At 36.2% G+C, this 17,378-nt stretch overlaps 1 protein-coding gene across 1 annotated transcript in view; it reads left to right on the top strand.

Annotated features, from left to right (window-relative positions):
• RIMS1 (regulating synaptic membrane exocytosis 1) overlaps window positions 1-17,378 on the top strand; it is a 594,395-nt gene that overhangs the window by 246,960 nt on the left and 330,057 nt on the right. The window contains exons 3-4 of the mRNA XM_052651478.1: window positions 3,181-3,394; window positions 5,634-5,645. Of these exons, the coding sequence (XP_052507438.1) occupies window positions 3,181-3,394; window positions 5,634-5,645 (226 nt within the window). The remainder of the gene's footprint in view (window positions 1-3,180; window positions 3,395-5,633; window positions 5,646-17,378) is intronic.

Genomic DNA, 17,378 nt, shown 5'->3' with positions numbered 1-17,378 from the left:
ATGTTACTATTCTCCAGTCTATGGGTCACCCACCTGGCAGGTATGGGATTGGGTTTTATCGTGATTGTGCCCTTCCTACCATCTTGTTGCAGCTTCTTCTTTGTCTTTGGATGTGGGGCATCATTTTTGGTGTGTTGCAGCATTCTCCTGCTGACAAGTGTTCAAAGCTAGTTGCGATTTTGGTGCTTTCTTGGGAGGAGATGAGGACACATCCTCTTAATCCGGCATCTTAACCAATTTTGGGTCTGTATTTGAAATTTTAAAAGCCAAAAAATCTTTGATTTGCAAACTTTTATGCTGTCGTATAAATCAGGCACTAAGTCAGAAGTTGACAACCTGGTGCACTGGCTAAATCTGGGTTACCATGTTTTTAAAAAAAGTTTAATTGAAACACAGCCATGCTCACTATTTACATATTGTGTGTGCCACTCTCCTGCTACAACGGTAGAACTGAGTACTTTCAACAGAAACTTCCTGGCTCACAAAATCTTAAAATATTTACAAACTGGCCTTAGACCATAAAATTTGCCAACACCCAAACTAAATCATATTCTGTATCATACATTCATAGAGAAGCTTTTTCCTAGCCTAGCTTTTTCCTTTGTATTATATATATTTATGATTTGGTGGTTCTCACAATAAATATTTATTCATTCACTCTTTGTCTGCTTAGCATTTTAGAATGGGTCAAATTGCTCTTCAGTATATTGATCAGATATTCTTATATTCATTAAACCAAATATCATAATATCCTTCTCTGAGCTGAAATTTGCTGGCTTCTAAACTAGGAAAGTTTCAGATTCTAAACTACTTTATGTGCTAGTGCAATTGTGTTTAATTATGGAAATTAAGTAGAAAAAATGTCAACTGGCAAAGCAGGAAAGGGATTTCAGAATTTTTAATCATTAAAGTTTTGCTTAAAAGTTGTTGATATTAAAAGGAAAATATAATAAAATCCTAGTATTTCAACCAATATAGTGCTGAGACTTAACTTGATTCAGTTTCCAGGGAGTCCCAGACCCCCGACAGTTATTGTAGAAGTGTAGCATCACACAAACTGCATTAATTAACAATGGCATGTGTTTTCCCTGATCATGGAGAACTCACGTCCAGAAAGAAGCTTAGATACACAGATGCATCTGCTTAGACATTTCCCATGAGTTTCTCTTCTGGTATAAGAGACAATGACTGTTAGGCCTGGGAAACACTCTCAGTTCTCATTTACTAAACAAAGGCACCTTCCTCTGGGGATTTACAGGATGTCACCCTGCTCTGTTTGTTTGTAGTAGTCTGAGAGAGAGGAGTTTGGAATGATGGGAAGGCTATGGAGCCTCAGTCACATTAAGGGTGAACATTCTTCTTCTTGGGGAAATGCTTGGCCTCAACAAATTTAGTTGTCCCACTTTCAGTAGTTATCAATAAAGAGGAATAGGGATCCTCATACATAAAAGATGGGAGAGAGCCAGTAAAACTGGGGCATGTAAAAATCTGAATATTTTCAAGGTATGGTTCAGAACTTGTAAGGTGATGTAGCAGATCTAAGCAAGCTCAACTATTATATATTAATATATATTAAAGTGAAAGTGAAGTCACTCAGTCGTGTCCGACTCTTTGCGGCCCCGTGGGGTATAGCCTACCAGGCTCCATCCATGAGATTCTCCAGGCAAGAATACTGGAGTGGATTACCATTTCCTTCTCCAGGGGATCTTCCCAACCCAGGGATCAAACCCGGGTCTCCCACATTGGAGGCAGACGCTTTAACCTCTGAGCCACCAGGGAAGCCCATATATATTAAACATATATATGATATACTAGTAATTATATATTAAATATATATTCATACAAAATTTATAGATAGATAGATAGATAGACTGGAGAAGGTAATGGCACCCCACTCCAGTACTCTTGCCTGGAAAATCCCATGGACAGAGGAGCCTGGTAGGCTGCAGTCCATGGGGTTGCTAAGAGTCGGACACGACTGAGCGACTTCACTTTCACTCTTCACTTTCATGCATTAGAGAAGGAAATGGCAATCCACTCCAGTGGTCTTGCCTGGAGAATCCCAGGGACGGGGGAGCCTGATGGACTGCCATCTATGAGGTCGCACAGAGTCAGATACGATTGAAGTGACTTAGCAGCAGCAGCAGATAAATAGATAAATGTTATACTCTATGTACTGTGTGAAATGTTTGATGCCAAACAAAAGTCTCCAGGAATGTAAGTGAAGACAGCTTGCTTAGCCATGTAGTTCAAAATAGTCAACTCCCAAGCATGCATTATACTTCATGAATTCAATTTACTGTGACAAACTTCTTACAAATAGTTATCAGTATTTGGGACTTCCCAGGTGGCTCACTGGTAAGAATGCAGAGACACAGGTTTGATTCCTGGGTGGTGAAAATCCCCTAAAGAAGGAAAAGGCAATCCACTACACTATTATTGCCTGGGAAATCTCAAGGACAGAGGAGCTGGTGGGCCAAAGTCCATAGGTCACAAAAGAGTCAGACACAACTTAGCAACTAAACAAGAACAAAACAAATCACTATTAGACTTCAAAGAGAGTAAGACAAAATGTCAAAGCAAATTCTGTAGAGTTGGTCTAAGAACATTGTATAAATTTGCCTCAGTTGTACACACACATACTTGTTAAGTGTTGAGTCCCAGTAAAATACTTTGAAAACTGCCTGTCAAAGAAGCAGAGGCAATGAGTGGATACAGGAATTCCACTGCTGGGGAAAACAGTGATTATTTAGAGTCAACTTACATATGGGTTCAATGCTATTAATAGTAGGCAACACTTGAAGGGATAAATACAAGCTAATACTTTTCTTACCTCTGATAGTATGGTTAGAGGGGAAATGAAAAGTAAAAGTCGCTCAGTTGTGTCCAACTCTTTGTAACCCCAGGGACCATACAGTCCAGCCCAGAATTCTGGAGTGGGTAGCCTTTCCCTTCTCCAGGGGATTTTCCCAACCCCGGGAGCGAACCCATGTCTCCCGCATTGCAGGACGATTCTTTACCAGCTGAGCCACTGGGAAAGCCTGTTATTGAGGAAAGTGGCTTTATATGTTTTGCTTTAGTTCAAGTAACTAGATGTCTCCTCTGCTAGGAAAAAGTGTTTTTTGGTTTTTTTTTCCCAGCTCTTTCATCTACTTTGTGCCCATTTTCTCTTCTGTCTAGGAGATTGCATCAACAATTTGAAAGCTATAAAGAACAAGTGAGGAAAATAGGGGAGGAAGCGCGGCGCTACCAGGGAGAGCACAAGGACGATGCTCCAACCTGCGGGATTTGCCACAAGACCAAGTTCGCGGATGGCTGTGGCCACCTGTGCTCCTACTGCCGCACCAAGTTCTGCGCGCGCTGTGGGGGCCGCGTGTCTCTGCGGTCCAACAACGTGAGTACCCGTGGCCGCGAGCATCCAGCATCCCTGAGCGCAGGTGGATGACGCCCCACCCGCGCCTAGCCAGCGCAGGGGATGAGTGATGCAAAAAATTCATAAAAGATGCTCTTTGTATGTATGCACCTCAACGAATGATTGCCACTCAAAACCGACAGGTTACTTATGGGAACAGATTTGTTTTCTGAAGAAGGTCGGAAATTTATATTTAGTGCCAGGAATTATGAAACTCTTGAAAGTTGTTGTGGCCAGTTCTTGCACAAAGCAACAAAACGTAACAACCTACCTTTAGTTTCTGCAACGTGTTTCAGATTGAATGTAGATAAAATCAATAGAGTTTGTGTGGCATTAATTTAATCCAATATAATCATTTATGAAGTGATAATTAGCCTTTGTGAGAATCACTTCATTTACTATCAAGTCTAAGAAATTTAGTACTAAGTTTATCTCATGAAAATTATTTGGATATTTAAACAGTGTGTCAAAATACTGTTTGGTTTTTTAAATTTTAATTTCATGGAGTCTTGCACTTATGTCTCCCTAATTTGGAAAAATCACAGTTAGAATTAAAGTGAAGTTAACACTCAATATTGTATTTTAGTAGTATATTTGAGTTGTAAGTAGGGTATCCTAAAATTTCTCTCAGGGGAATTAAGACATTCAGTAAAATAGATGCATTATTATACTTAAGATGAGCCTACTATTATCTTTGTAGCTTTAACTTCTCTGAAAACAACTTCTTTATATATGAAATTGCATGGTAACAATTACTATATATGGTTGTTATGATAATTAAAACAGTTCTAATCTATGCACCAGAGAAGGCAGTGGCACCCCACTCCAGTACTCTTTCCTGGAAAATCCCATGGACGGAGGAGCCTGGTGGGCTACGAGTCGGATGACTGAACAACTTCACTTTAACTTTTCACTTTCATGCGTTGGAGAAGGAAATGGCAACCCACTCCAGTGTTCTTGCCTGGAGAACCCCAGGGACGAGGGTGCCTGGTGAGCTGCCGTCTATGGGGTCGCACAGAGTTGGACACGACTGAAGCGACTTAGCAGCAGCAGCAGCAATCTATGCACATTTGATTTTTCTTTAGGTTCCATTCTTTTGACCACGTAAGAATTTTTCCCCTCTTAAAACTTGTGTGTTTTAGTTAATCTTCATATACTACCTTATAGACTTTCTAGAGCAACCTTGGATTGAGATCTTGTTTGGCACATAAAAAGTGCACAGGGTCTATTTGTTAAGTTTCCCTACTTTAGTTCTTGAAAACACTATTTTGGAATAAAATCTCACAAATAAAAGCTGTGATGATATTCAAAATATTTAACAATTCGTGCAGCACCCTGAAAAGTGTTGGCCTTGAACAGTGCAAAGGGGTTAAGTGTTAATTCTGACCGAGTGTGCATAGAGTTGGATGCTTTTAAATTCACATTATAGGTTTGAAGCAAGCCAGTAACAGAGTCCAACTCATGTTTTAAACAGAAGATGTGTTTAAAGGAGATTGAGCTAAGGGGTACTTATGCTTTCAAACAGACACCCAGGCCTAATGAAGTTCATCTGTCTTTACTATACCCATTCAATCTTTGGAAAATTTAAAATTAAAAAAAATAAAAGAAAGCACAACTTACAATTTTTAATCTTGGGCAAATGACAAAAATTGTGTACAGTTGGTTTTTCCTATGACATTGTAAATGTTGAAATGGATATTACAAATAAACCAACCTTGTGAGATAATTTATGGCTAAAATAGTATATTTCTATTTTCTTTTTATTTATTACAAATACTTCCCTTTCTTACATTTTTCCAATTCATAACTATAAATGTTTTAAGGGCAATTTGATACAATTATTCATTCAAAGTTTATGCATTTTAATATAATCTTTTCAATAATAGGTAAGCTGAATATGGTAGCAATTTTTTTCTTTCTAAAGAATGTTTTAAATGTAGATTTAATAATCCAAGTTCTAAAAAAGTTCTGAAATTGTAGTGTCCAACTTTTTTACCTACCATATAGCAGGATGAGCATATGTGCATTTAGGATGAAAGATTGAATAGTGACTATTTGTTGGTAAGAACAAACATTTACTTTTCAAAGTACCTGTATTTTTATACTTTAAAGTACCATATGATTGTTTTCTTAAAATCTGATTATTAATATGTGCCTTATTTTTATTTTTCTCTTCTTTTCTCTCTCCCTTCACTCTGCTTCCTTGGATGCTTTCCCAAAGGAGGACAAAGTGGTTAGAATCCATGATTTCTTTTCTATCACTTGTTATTACAATGTTGTGAATTTTATTAAGAGAATGTTTCACTTTCAAAAAGAAATTAAATGCTAGGAAGAGCTCATTCCCAGTTCTCGTGGAAAAATAAAATGAACATCTAGGAGCATTACAGAGTTTTACATTAATAGGCAAAGACTGGGTAATAGTCATGGAAATGGTGATATTTTAATATAATTAAATCATTATGAAACTCATTTGTTCTCTTAGCTCCCTGAGTTCTGAGGATGATCTATTTGCCTTTAGGAACAATAATGCCTAATGAGCTCTACCTTTCTCAGCACTCTTTAGATGCATAGACAGATGATTTGAAACTTTCTGGTAGAAGAAATGGAATGCATTAATTTAGTAGAGAGGAAGGAGCAAATTAAGATCAAGAGCTCAGAATAAAATGATATTTCTCTAGAACACAAGTAGTAGAGTTGTCATATTGAACCACAGTTTTGCTCTTTTCTTTTCCCTCATTCACTGAAATCACTCCCTCAGGGAGGAAAAGGTCACCTTTAATTTCTATCAACCTGGGAAACCACAGAGGCTGTACTCAGTAAGACAGGAGATAAGTGAAATCGTCAATCAGCCTGTCCTTTGTATACATACTATACACTGCAATTTGGTGTAAATTACAATTCCCCCAAACTCATTAATTTTCCAGTATGAGACTGAGGCAATGACCATTTCAGGTTCAATATATCAACTCAGCTGACCCTGTTCAACTGTTTTAAATTTTAGATTACATACTATAGTGCATAGGTAGTCAATGTAACTTTAAGTTGAACATTAATTTGTGTTTTTAAGTTTGTTGCTAGTGTATGTTATCAGTTTTTTTTTCTATGAAAAAGAAATTAGGTTGAAAATTATGCAGTTTAATTATTTTCAGTGTATTTGCTTGTAACATGGGTGGTATGTGAGGTCATTTTAGGGGTTGTTATTTTAATGCAATACAGGTTTCCCATGCTATCTGAAAGTAGAGTGTTTCTATGAAAACTTTTGCAAGTCCAAATGGCATATAAAAGGAAGAAACAATTACCTCTGGACACATCTTGCTAACAGATGCACAAAATAAATGAGATAAAGCACAGATGCCCAGAGACACAGGTCAGAGTACGGTGGCCAGATGCGGAGATGCTGGCGGGTATGGGAAAGGAGCCTGGTGGTCCCACTCTCTCTGCTGTGGCTGAGCACTGCCTCTACTGCAGCTCACTCTAAAACAAACACAGAAAGCTGTTTTCGCATCTCACCTTTTTTTTGTAAAAGTGAAAATCCTTTTTGGATTTCCTTCATTTAGTCAAAACAGGTACAAGTACAGATCTTTCATGAAAGTAAAGTGGAAAGAAGTGAACTTTTGAAAAGTGGAGGACACCAGTAGTGTATCACGTTAGAAAAAATGTAATTATATTATCACACTTTTGGTTTCATGAATATTATTACTTTGGACAAGTCTGAATTTGAAGTGTAGATAATTTTTAAATCCTTTAAAAAATAAAAGTTAAGTACATAAATAATGCTGGTGTCATGCAGAACTGGTGATAAAACTTTAGCCACTCCAGTTGAGCTGGCCAGGTTGATTGTACTGTATGTGCTTGTTATGATTACTGACTCTGTAAGAAGAATTCAGGTGGATTTTGTGGTTCTCAGGCTAATAACAAGATTAAAAGACCTATAAAATACAATAGCTTTAAATTATTTTCTTCACTCTGATTAGAATGTATATATCTTAAACCTACCATTTATGTTTCAGTAGTTGGTCATAATTTCATTAAAATCTTTCGTAGCTGATTGAGTTTGTTCAATGAATTGCTTTCTAGTCCAAGGAAACTGAAACCAGATTTTGTCTTTATGTTAAACAGCTGAGTATTAAGCAAAGTGCTTACTGGTTTTTTTCTCTATTCCTCTGGCATCTTTTATTTTTAATGGAGAAATTATAATTTGCAAACGTGTGTGTAGTGGGAGGAGGAGGCTGTTGGTATAAGAGGAAAGCAAAGAGTAATAGGATGGATAAAACCTTTCTAAAGTCAATCTCCATCTTAACCAATGCAATGATAGTGAAGTCTACATAGGTTGTTAAATTGATGAGTAATGTGACTAAAATACTACTATATATGATATGAAGACCTAAGGTGAGCTAAGATATAAATACATCTTTATTGAGTCCAGTGAAAAATATTCATGATCCTATTTTTTTTACAGCCTGGCAGTGTTTTATTTTAAAATTTTACTGTTAGTCTAAATCAGCTCTAGTAACGGGAGATTGTATACTAGCTTAAAAAAAATGGCTTATCATATATGGCCACTTTGCAATTGACCCATAATAGTTTATAATGAGATTATTTTATATTATTTATATTATTTTTATAATATTTATTTATGTTATTTTAAAGTGCACACTTTCAGAGATAAAATGGCAGTTTTTACTTCATCAAAAGGCCTCTCCAAAGTCTGAATACATAGGGGTTCTGAAGATTTCCCCACAACCTGTTTAAATTGTTTTTGTCTTTGTTTTATCCTCTGTTTGATGGCGGAGTATTGAATTTAGATAACTCCTTTGGTACATTAACAATTTGCTTTTACTAACTCTACTGAACTGAGTCCTCTAAGTTCAATTCCTTTAGGGTTTTCTGTAAATTTTCATCAGTATTTCCTTTTTGGTGAGGCTGATTGACTATCAAATAAAACAACTAAAAATTAACTACCATGCTACTTTTCTATTTAATCTTTATTTTCATACAAAAGAAGTGTCATGTATTATAAGTTGAGTATTTTGTAATAAATGTAAGCAATATTCAGAAAACAGAACATGACCATTTTCTTTGCTATTTTATTTAAATGTGAAAGCTAAACATATCTACATTTTATATGTGATGTATAAACAAATAAAACCTCTTTTCCTTTCAAGATAATAATTAATGAGGGGCAGTGTTTACAAAGTCGTGATTTTTTAAACTGGCTCCTCATATGTTTTCATTGGTGTTTATTTATATAGTTATGCTAAATGATATGCTGATAAAGTAAGTATGTTTTTATAGAAAACAATTCATAAAATGTAAGGGTTGGGTGGAATGGGATAGCACCAACTGAGTTTGGAATTGGTCTCATCCTAAGGTGTTATCTGTGGAATAATTGACCCTTGACATCATAAAAAACTGCTCTTATACACTCTGTTTTAAATGCCAAACTTGTTTTGTATTTGCTCTCACTAGGGTTAGATAAAGAAAAGCAATTCAGTAGAAGTATATCCATTTTTAAAAATTATTGGCATGATTACATTATTTATTCTTATGAAAAGAACCCTCAGAATTATCCATATTTAGTCCATGATATGATGAGTCTAGTCACAATTTTCCACATTCACTCTTGAAAAAAAGTGACTTAAGAGTGTTCCTGGACCCACTTTTATGTTCCCTCTTTCTCTCTCTATTCACTTTTTTGTACTACATGCTTTTGTGATGGTTTTCTCTGTAAGAGTGTTCTCTTAGAGATTCTGCCCAGAAAGATAGTATGGGCCTAAGTGGAGAAGTTTATAAATACACGTAAACATATCAGTAAGGAAATGTCAGGGTACATTGAGAGGAGGACATTCACTAAGCAATTTAATTGATTAGATTTAAGGTGCCTCTTAATATATTGTGCTTGTCCCAGTTGTTGTTTAGTCGCTAAGTTGAGTCTGACTCTTTGTGACCTCATGGACTATAACCTGCCAGGCTCCTCTCTATACATGGAGTTCCCAGGCAAGAACACTGGAGTGGGTTCCCATTTCCTTCTCCAGGGGATCTTCCCAACTCAGGGAACCTTCGGAATTGGCATGTGGATTCTTTACCACTGAGTCGCAAGGGAAACCTGCTTGTCCCAGCGAGAGGGGTAAAACATCAAGTTGTAAAAATTTTATTAGATAATTCAGAAAGTTTTTATTCCAAATCTGTTTTAAGAATTTGCTATACTATTCTTCAAAGTTTTAATCTCTTGAATTTAGCCTTACTATCTTGGAAATTCTTGCTAATATTTAATAATTAGGAAGTTTATAATCCTGGTTTTGCCCCCACTCCACAAACCATTTTTAAAGTGTTTAAACAATCTCTTTCCAGAAATCACAATTTCACAACAAATGTTCAATACAGATGCATCTTAGAATGCAGAGAAAACCCTTTAGTTTCAGGAAAGGGGCTGTGGAAGTCAGAACTTGCACAAAGGCAGACTAACCCATGGCAAACTCTCTGGTATTCTGTGAGCCTAAGCTGTCAGATTTGTTTCTCATTTACCTAGGAGTGGAATTACTGGATTTCATGATAGCCCTATATTTAACAGTTTGAATAACGGATCGTTTTCCCAAGCAGCTGCACAGCTGTGTTTATCGGTTCCAATTCCCCACATTCTCATCAACACTTGTTACTAGCTGGCTTTATTTTCACTCTGGCCATCATGTTGCATGTGAAGTGATGTTATATCCCGTTGCACTTTTCACAAAGCTGTTTTTAGACCAAAATTATCAAACTAATTTGATATTTCCAAGAATTCGCTTTGTATCTTACAAAATAAAAATATTTCTAAGTTAGCAATTTCTTGAGAATGAATTTTTTTTAAGCTTCCATATTCAAAGTATTAGGCGTTTGGTTTCTTTCTTTAGTGATTCTTTATGTCTCTTATGTTACAATTACACAACTACTTATTAATCTACATAAACCAATCAGAACAGGAGCTCCGTTGCGTTTAGGATAACTTGGAATCTAACATCTGTCTGCTTAGACCATCTATCCCTAGGATGCACACAAAGTTAGACTTTATTACCAATTGAAAAGACTGGTTTTTAAACACGCAGTGAGAACTAGCAGCTTTTGTTTTTCCACTCAGCCACAGACCCAAAATTAACACAGATGTTTAAGCCCAGATTTTATTTTATTTATTTATTTATTTTATTCCTGTTGTCAGAGGAAACTTTTCTTTTATTTATTTATTTATTTTACTTTACAATACTGTATTGAAAAATCATTCTTTTTTCAGCGTGTGCAAGATACTTTTTTGAGTGATGTGAGCTTGCAGCGGTATGCAAACAGACCCACAGAGACTAACTAACAACCAGACTTATTGTCATCCACCACCCACCTTTCCATACCTCCCTGTGGTCTGCCTCCAGCCAATTTCAGTAGTAAACAGACTCCCTGTCATTGCTGCTGCTAGTGGGGAATACATTTTAAGCTGCAAACAAAGCCTATTTTATCTGGTATTAGTACAGTTACTCCAGCTCGGTTATCTTTGCTGTTTGCATGGTATATCCACTTGTATTTGTTAAAATTTAATCATACATTTATCTTTGAATCTAAAGTGTGTCTCATACAAACAACATGTACTTAGGTTTGGGGTTTTTTTTTAGTTTACTCTAACAATCTCTGCCTTTTGACTAGATTTTAATGCATTCATATTTAACATTATTACTGATATGACCATATTTTCTCTCCGGTTTACATTTTGTTTTTTATGTTTTCTGATTCCTCTGTTTCTCCTTTACTACTTTCTTTTCCATTGAATGGGCATACGCTAGGCATGCTTTAAATATTTCAGTGATTTTAAACTATATTTATGATGTATTTTCTTAGTGACTCTAGATTTTCCAGTTTGCAACTTTTTTCTAGTTTTATTGGAATATAATTGGTATGCAATGTGTAAATCAAAGGTATTAAATGTGATGGTTTGCTGCATATATCTACACATCCATCTTGACAGAATCTACTTTAGCTTTACATTATCTTAATTCAAGTGAAAGATATGTTTTTCAAGATTTTTTTTTGCTGTGGACCTTTTTTAAAGTATTTATTAAATTTGTTACAATATTTCTTCTGTTTTATGGTTTTTTATTTTCTAGCCTCCAGGCATGTGAAATCTTAGTTAACCCAGCAGGGATCAAACCCACACCTTTTGCATTGAAAGGCAAGGTCTTAACCACTGGAGTGCCCAGGAGATCCCATAAATGTTAATTCTACATAGCTCTATTCACCTTTTTCCCTTTTTTGTGCTATTATTTTTATATATTTTATGTGTATATATTTTACAAATCTAATAATACATTGTTGTAACTAACACTTTATATGGTTTTGCCTTTTAATAAAGCCAAGAGAGGAAATGAGAGCAAGTATATATTTATAGGATCTATTATGTAATGTTCTTATTTTCTATTTTTGGTTCTCTTCATTTCTTCCTGGGGATTCAAGATACCATCTGGTGTCATTTCCCAACTCCAATTCATAGTTGCTTCCATCCATCTCCTTTGTTCTGTTATTGCAAAATCTATCTGATTTCTTTATGTTATAGGCTTAACAATGCTAATATATTAATACTGTTTTATACTATTTTTAAATAATTCAAGATAACAAAGAAGAAATATGAAATTATACTTTTATAATTACCCCTATAATTATCTTTACCAGAGTTCTTTTATGTGAATTCATGTTTCTCTCTACCCTAAAGACTTTCTTTTAGTATTTCTTAAAAGTGAGTTTCCTAGCAATGAATTTGTCAGATTTTGTTTACCCAGGAATATATTTCATCTTCATTTTTGAAAAATAGTTTGCTGAATGTAGAATTCTTGGTTAACAGTTTCTTTTTCCTTCTTTTAGCACTTCAAATATACCATCCCACTGCCTCTGACCGCCACTGTCTCCAATGAGAAGTCAACTGTTAATCTTACTAAAAGCCCGTGTGTGTGTGTGTGTGTGTGTGTGTGTGTGTGTGTGTGTGTGTGTATGTGTAAGATGAGTGTATTTTCTCTTGTTATTTTCAAGAATTTCTCTCTTCCTTTTGTTTTCAGTGTTTATTGTGATGTGTATGTATCTGGATAATGGATCTCTTTGCATTGTTCCTAGCTGTGGGTTCATTGAGCTTCTTAGATGTACGGATTGATGTTTTCCATCAAATCTGGGGAGGTTCAGCTTTTAATGCTTTGTGTTTGGAGGGGATCTCTTTCTCTCTGTCCTCATTATGGCAGCTCCTATTACACATATATTCATGTGGCTGATAGTCTTCCACATTTTTTCAAGGTTTTGTTCATTTTTCTTCATTTTCATCCTCATTTTTACCAGGTCTCATTGTCACTATTTATCTTTATATTCATAAATTCTTTATTCTGCCAGTTTAAAACTTAATATTGATTCTCTCTAGTGATTTTTTTTTCATTTTGAATCATTTTATTTCTTTAATAAGTTATATATCGTTATCTTCTCTATTAGATGAGATGCTGTTTTCCTAACTTCTTTTGTTCTTTGAGCATGGTCACTTTAGCTCTTTGAACATATTTGCAACAGTTTTTTTTTTTTAATTTTTAATTTTTACTTTATTTTACTTTGCAATACTGTGTTGGTTTTGCCATACATTGACTTGAATCCACCATGGGTGTACATGCGTTCCCAAACATGTAAATGTCTTTGTCAGGTATGTTCAACATCTGGGCCTTCTCTGAAGAAGGTTAGTCCTATTTCTGTTTCTTTGGATGCCTCATAATTTATAGTTGAATATTGGCCATTTTAGATAGTATATTGTAGCATATCTGGATACTGATCCCTGTCCTCACTCCCAGGGCTTGCTTGCTTGCTTGCTTCTTTATTCGTTTCTTGAGTTGGCTATATTATTTCAGTGAAGCCTATGTCCCCTGCAGTGTGCAGCCTCTGATGTTTCTACTCATGGGCAAAACTTTACCATGTACGCATCAGTCTTGCCTTCCCATCAGAGATGCTGGTGTTTTTAACCAGGCTGTCTTTAACCTTCATTCTCTTTTCTTGGTCTCCGAGTTAAGATTTTAACTATTCTGCTCAAATTGGAGCCAGTCTTTAAAACATGTTCCATTTCCAGGCTCCTTTGTGTCTCCATGGTTCTTTCTGCTCAGCTTCTTGCTTGCCTTTTGTTTCCCTTGTTGTTGTCATAGAGCTACCGGCCTCCTCCTTATAGCTCAGCACCAAAATCTGCATTGCTTTTGACTGTGCTGCTCTGCTTGAATGTTCCCAACCTCTATTCCAGATAAAATCCATTCTCTTAGAGAAAAATACAGAGCTCCTTCTTCCTGTGTATGACCTGCCTCTTCTCCTAGTCAGAACTCCATGTCACTGTCCTGGAGCTAGGGTTAGGGACAGCAGCCTGCTTCTCTCTGGCAGATATTCCTGCTCCATGAGTGTGGCACTGGATGAGGTCACTAATTCCTGATAGGCTTGATGTACTTTTCCTCATGTGGAACCTCTACCCCATGAGGCAGCTGAGATAAGGATGTTTGGGGTCCCACAGTCTTGGCCTGCACAACAGAAGCAGAGTTTTAACCCTACAACTGGGAGATGGATGGGGGAAGGGAGCCTTTGACCAATAAACAGCCTTTTCCTGGAGGAGAGATTCTGCATCACAGAGCTGGAGGTGGGGATAAGGAGCACTGGTGGCCTTACCTGCTAGGGAAGATGCTGTAATGCTTGACCAGGGCTGGAGGTAGTGCACCCACTCAGGTGGAACTTCTATCTTCCTGAGCTTGGAGGGGAAGGAAGGGAGTGGGTTGTAGCTCAGATGCCACAGACCCTTCCTCATTGTTCTGATGGATTTTAAGTAGAGCTTCTTGAATAAAACTTTCTCCATTTGTTATATGCCCTTTGGACAATTTCTAGGGATTTTAAATGGTTACTTTTGATTTAAAATGGTTACTTCATGAAATCATAAAGTTCCTCACTTTATGATTCTAGAAATGCCTTCCAAAGTGACTCTTGATGGTTCTGTGTTAAAACTCATCTATTCACTTATTAATTCATTTTTCATTTTATCGTTCATTAGTTTATGCTTTCTCACATGAGGTTTATATATATAATTTTGTCCTTTTAGAATTAACTACTAATTGATTCAACAAATGCAATTTTGATGGGGATACAGGGCAAGATACATTCTTTTTGTTTAATTCATGTAAAATTATTTCTGTGAGCTTATTATTTCATAAATCCAGATTTAAATTGTGAATGTGCTTGTATTGTTTTGATGCATAAAAATATTAATGGGATACCACATTAAGGAAAATAAGATTCTCAAAATCTTCCTCTTAGTGTACATGATAACAAGTATTGGATAATTCTATAAACATTCCTACTCAAACTTTTTAGTGCCACAATATCTGTGCTTATTTGTTTTAAAGCCACAAGTTTAATAAACTAGGACTACTTCCCATATTCTATGTTATTTTCTTTTTTTCATGTTAACATTTTATTTAAACAAGTAAAAGCACCATACTTAACCAAAGTCTGTCCAAAATAAACATGCAATATAAACTGTCACATATTATATTTATTAAAGCTGTTTTGGAGAGATCTTTAAAAGTTTATAAAATATGTTCTAAATTTATTAACTTTGCATACACTTAAATGTTTTTAATATGTTCTAAATCTTGTAGTCATAATTAAAGTCATACACCTAAATCTTAAGAAGTCATTGTTTTCATATATTTCTTTACCGCATCATTTAACAAATGTATTTTTGAGTAATTTATTTTGTAGCTATATATGTATATATATATGTAATAGATATGTTTCTTACATCAGCTTCAATAGCAAATATTTTGTTTCCAAAATTCCATTTGAATTGTTTCATAATGGAGGAAAAACATGACAAATACTTGTGTTGCCAAAACTTTGATACTCATAAAACTCAATTATTTTTATTGACTACTAAAATATTGTTGTAGCAAAGAATATGGTAAAATAAAAGGCTCATCTCCCATGAGAAAAATGCTACACCACTGAACTCTTCATTTATGTCTAGGGAATTTGAAAATGTCTGTACTTTTTAACAGAAGACCAAGCATGCCAGCAGCTGAGTAGAGTGTGCAGTTATGTACATGTTCCAGATGTGATCATACTTGGGGGCAGTAAGTCAATACTCAGGTTGGGGGTTGGAATAGAAGATCACAAAAGTTTATTCTTTATTTGCATTTTTTAATGTTTTCCGTGTTTTGTTTGTTGTTGTTTACTTCTAGATGTGGTTAAAGTTGCATTCCCTTCTCTAGGAGATCTTTCCAACCCAGGTATCACACCAGAGTTGCCTACATTGCAGGTAAATTCTTTACCATCTGAGACACCAGAGAAGCCCCAAATTTTTATTTCTGATTACAATTACTTTATAGTATAGTTTGGGCTTCCCAGGTGGCACAATGGCAAACGACTTGCCTACCAATGTAAGAGACACAAGAGAAGCGGGTTTAATCCTTGGATAGGGAAGATGCCTGGAGAAGGAAATGGCAGCTCTCTATAGTATTCTTGCCTTGTCATGAAGAATGGGGCTTGTGTAACTCAGGAAGCTATGAGCCACGCCATGTTGGGCCACCCAAGATGGATGGGTCATATTGAAGAGTTATGACAAACGTGGTCCTTTGAAGGAGGAAATGGCTAACAACTCCAGTATTCTTGCAAAGAGAACACTATCCACCATATGGAAAGGCAAAAAGTATGACAACAGATGAGCCCTCAGGTTAGAAATTGTCCAATATGATACTGGGGAAGAATGTGTGTTAGTCTCTCAGTCATGTCCAACTCTTTGTGACCCCATGGACTGTGTGTAGCCCAACTGGCTCCTCTGTCCATGGTACTTTCCAGGCAAGAATACTGGAGTGGGTTGCCAGAGCAGAGGGCACTTACTAATATCTCAAGAAAGAATGAAGAGGCTGGGTCAAAGCAGAAACAATGCTCAGTTGTGGAAGTGTATGGTGCTGAAAGTAAAGTACAATGCTGTAGAGAAAAACGTTGCATAGGAAATTTAGGTCCATGAAACAAGGTAAATTGGACGTGACAAAACAGGAGATGGCAAGATTGAGCATCAACATCTTAGGAATCAGTGAACTAAAAGGGTTAAGAATGGGAGAATTTAGTTCAGATGACCATTATATCTACTACATGGTCAAGAATTCATTAGAAGAAATGGAGTACCCTCATCATTAACAAAAGAATCAGAAATGCAGTATTTGGGTGCAGCCTCAAAAATGACAGAATGATCTGTTTGTTTCCAAGGAAAACCATTCAACATCACAATAATCCAAGTCTATACCGCAGCCACAAATGCTGAAGAAGCTGAAGTTGAACAGTTCTATGAAGACCTGCAAGACCTTCTAGAACCAACACACACACACATGCACACGCACACACACACAAAATGTCCTTTTCATCAGGGGGATTGGAATGGAAAAGTAGGAAGTAATGAGACACTTGGAGTAACAAGCAAGTTTGGATTTGGAGTACAAAATAAAACAGGGAAAAGGCTAATAGAGTTTTGCCAAGAGAATGCACTGGCCATAGCAAACACCCTCTTTAGCAACACAAGAGACAACTGTATACATAAACATCACCAGATGGCCAAAAATGAAATCAGGTTGATTATGTTCTTTGCAGCCAAAGATGGAAAAGCTCTATACAACCAGCAAAAACAAGACCTGGACCTTACTGTGACTCAGATTATGAGCTCCTTATCGCCAAATTGAGGCTAAAATTGAAGAAAGTAGGGAAAACCACTAGGCTATTCAGGTATGAACTAAATCAAATCCCTTATGATTATACAATAGAGATGACAAATAGATTTAAGGGATTAGATCTTGTAGGCAGAGTGCCTGAAGAACTGTGGACCTCACCCTGATGAAAAGGACATTTGTGTGTGTGTGTGTGTGTGTGTGTGTGTGTTAATTCTAGAAGGTCCTGCAGATCTTCATAG

This window comes from Budorcas taxicolor, chromosome 14, assembly GCF_023091745.1.
Source record: "Budorcas taxicolor isolate Tak-1 chromosome 14, Takin1.1, whole genome shotgun sequence".
In the NCBI taxonomy this organism is placed as follows: Eukaryota; Metazoa; Chordata; class Mammalia; order Artiodactyla; family Bovidae; genus Budorcas; species Budorcas taxicolor.
Note: the sequence above shows the minus strand (reverse complement) of the source record. Positions and strands in the feature narration are given on the sequence as shown.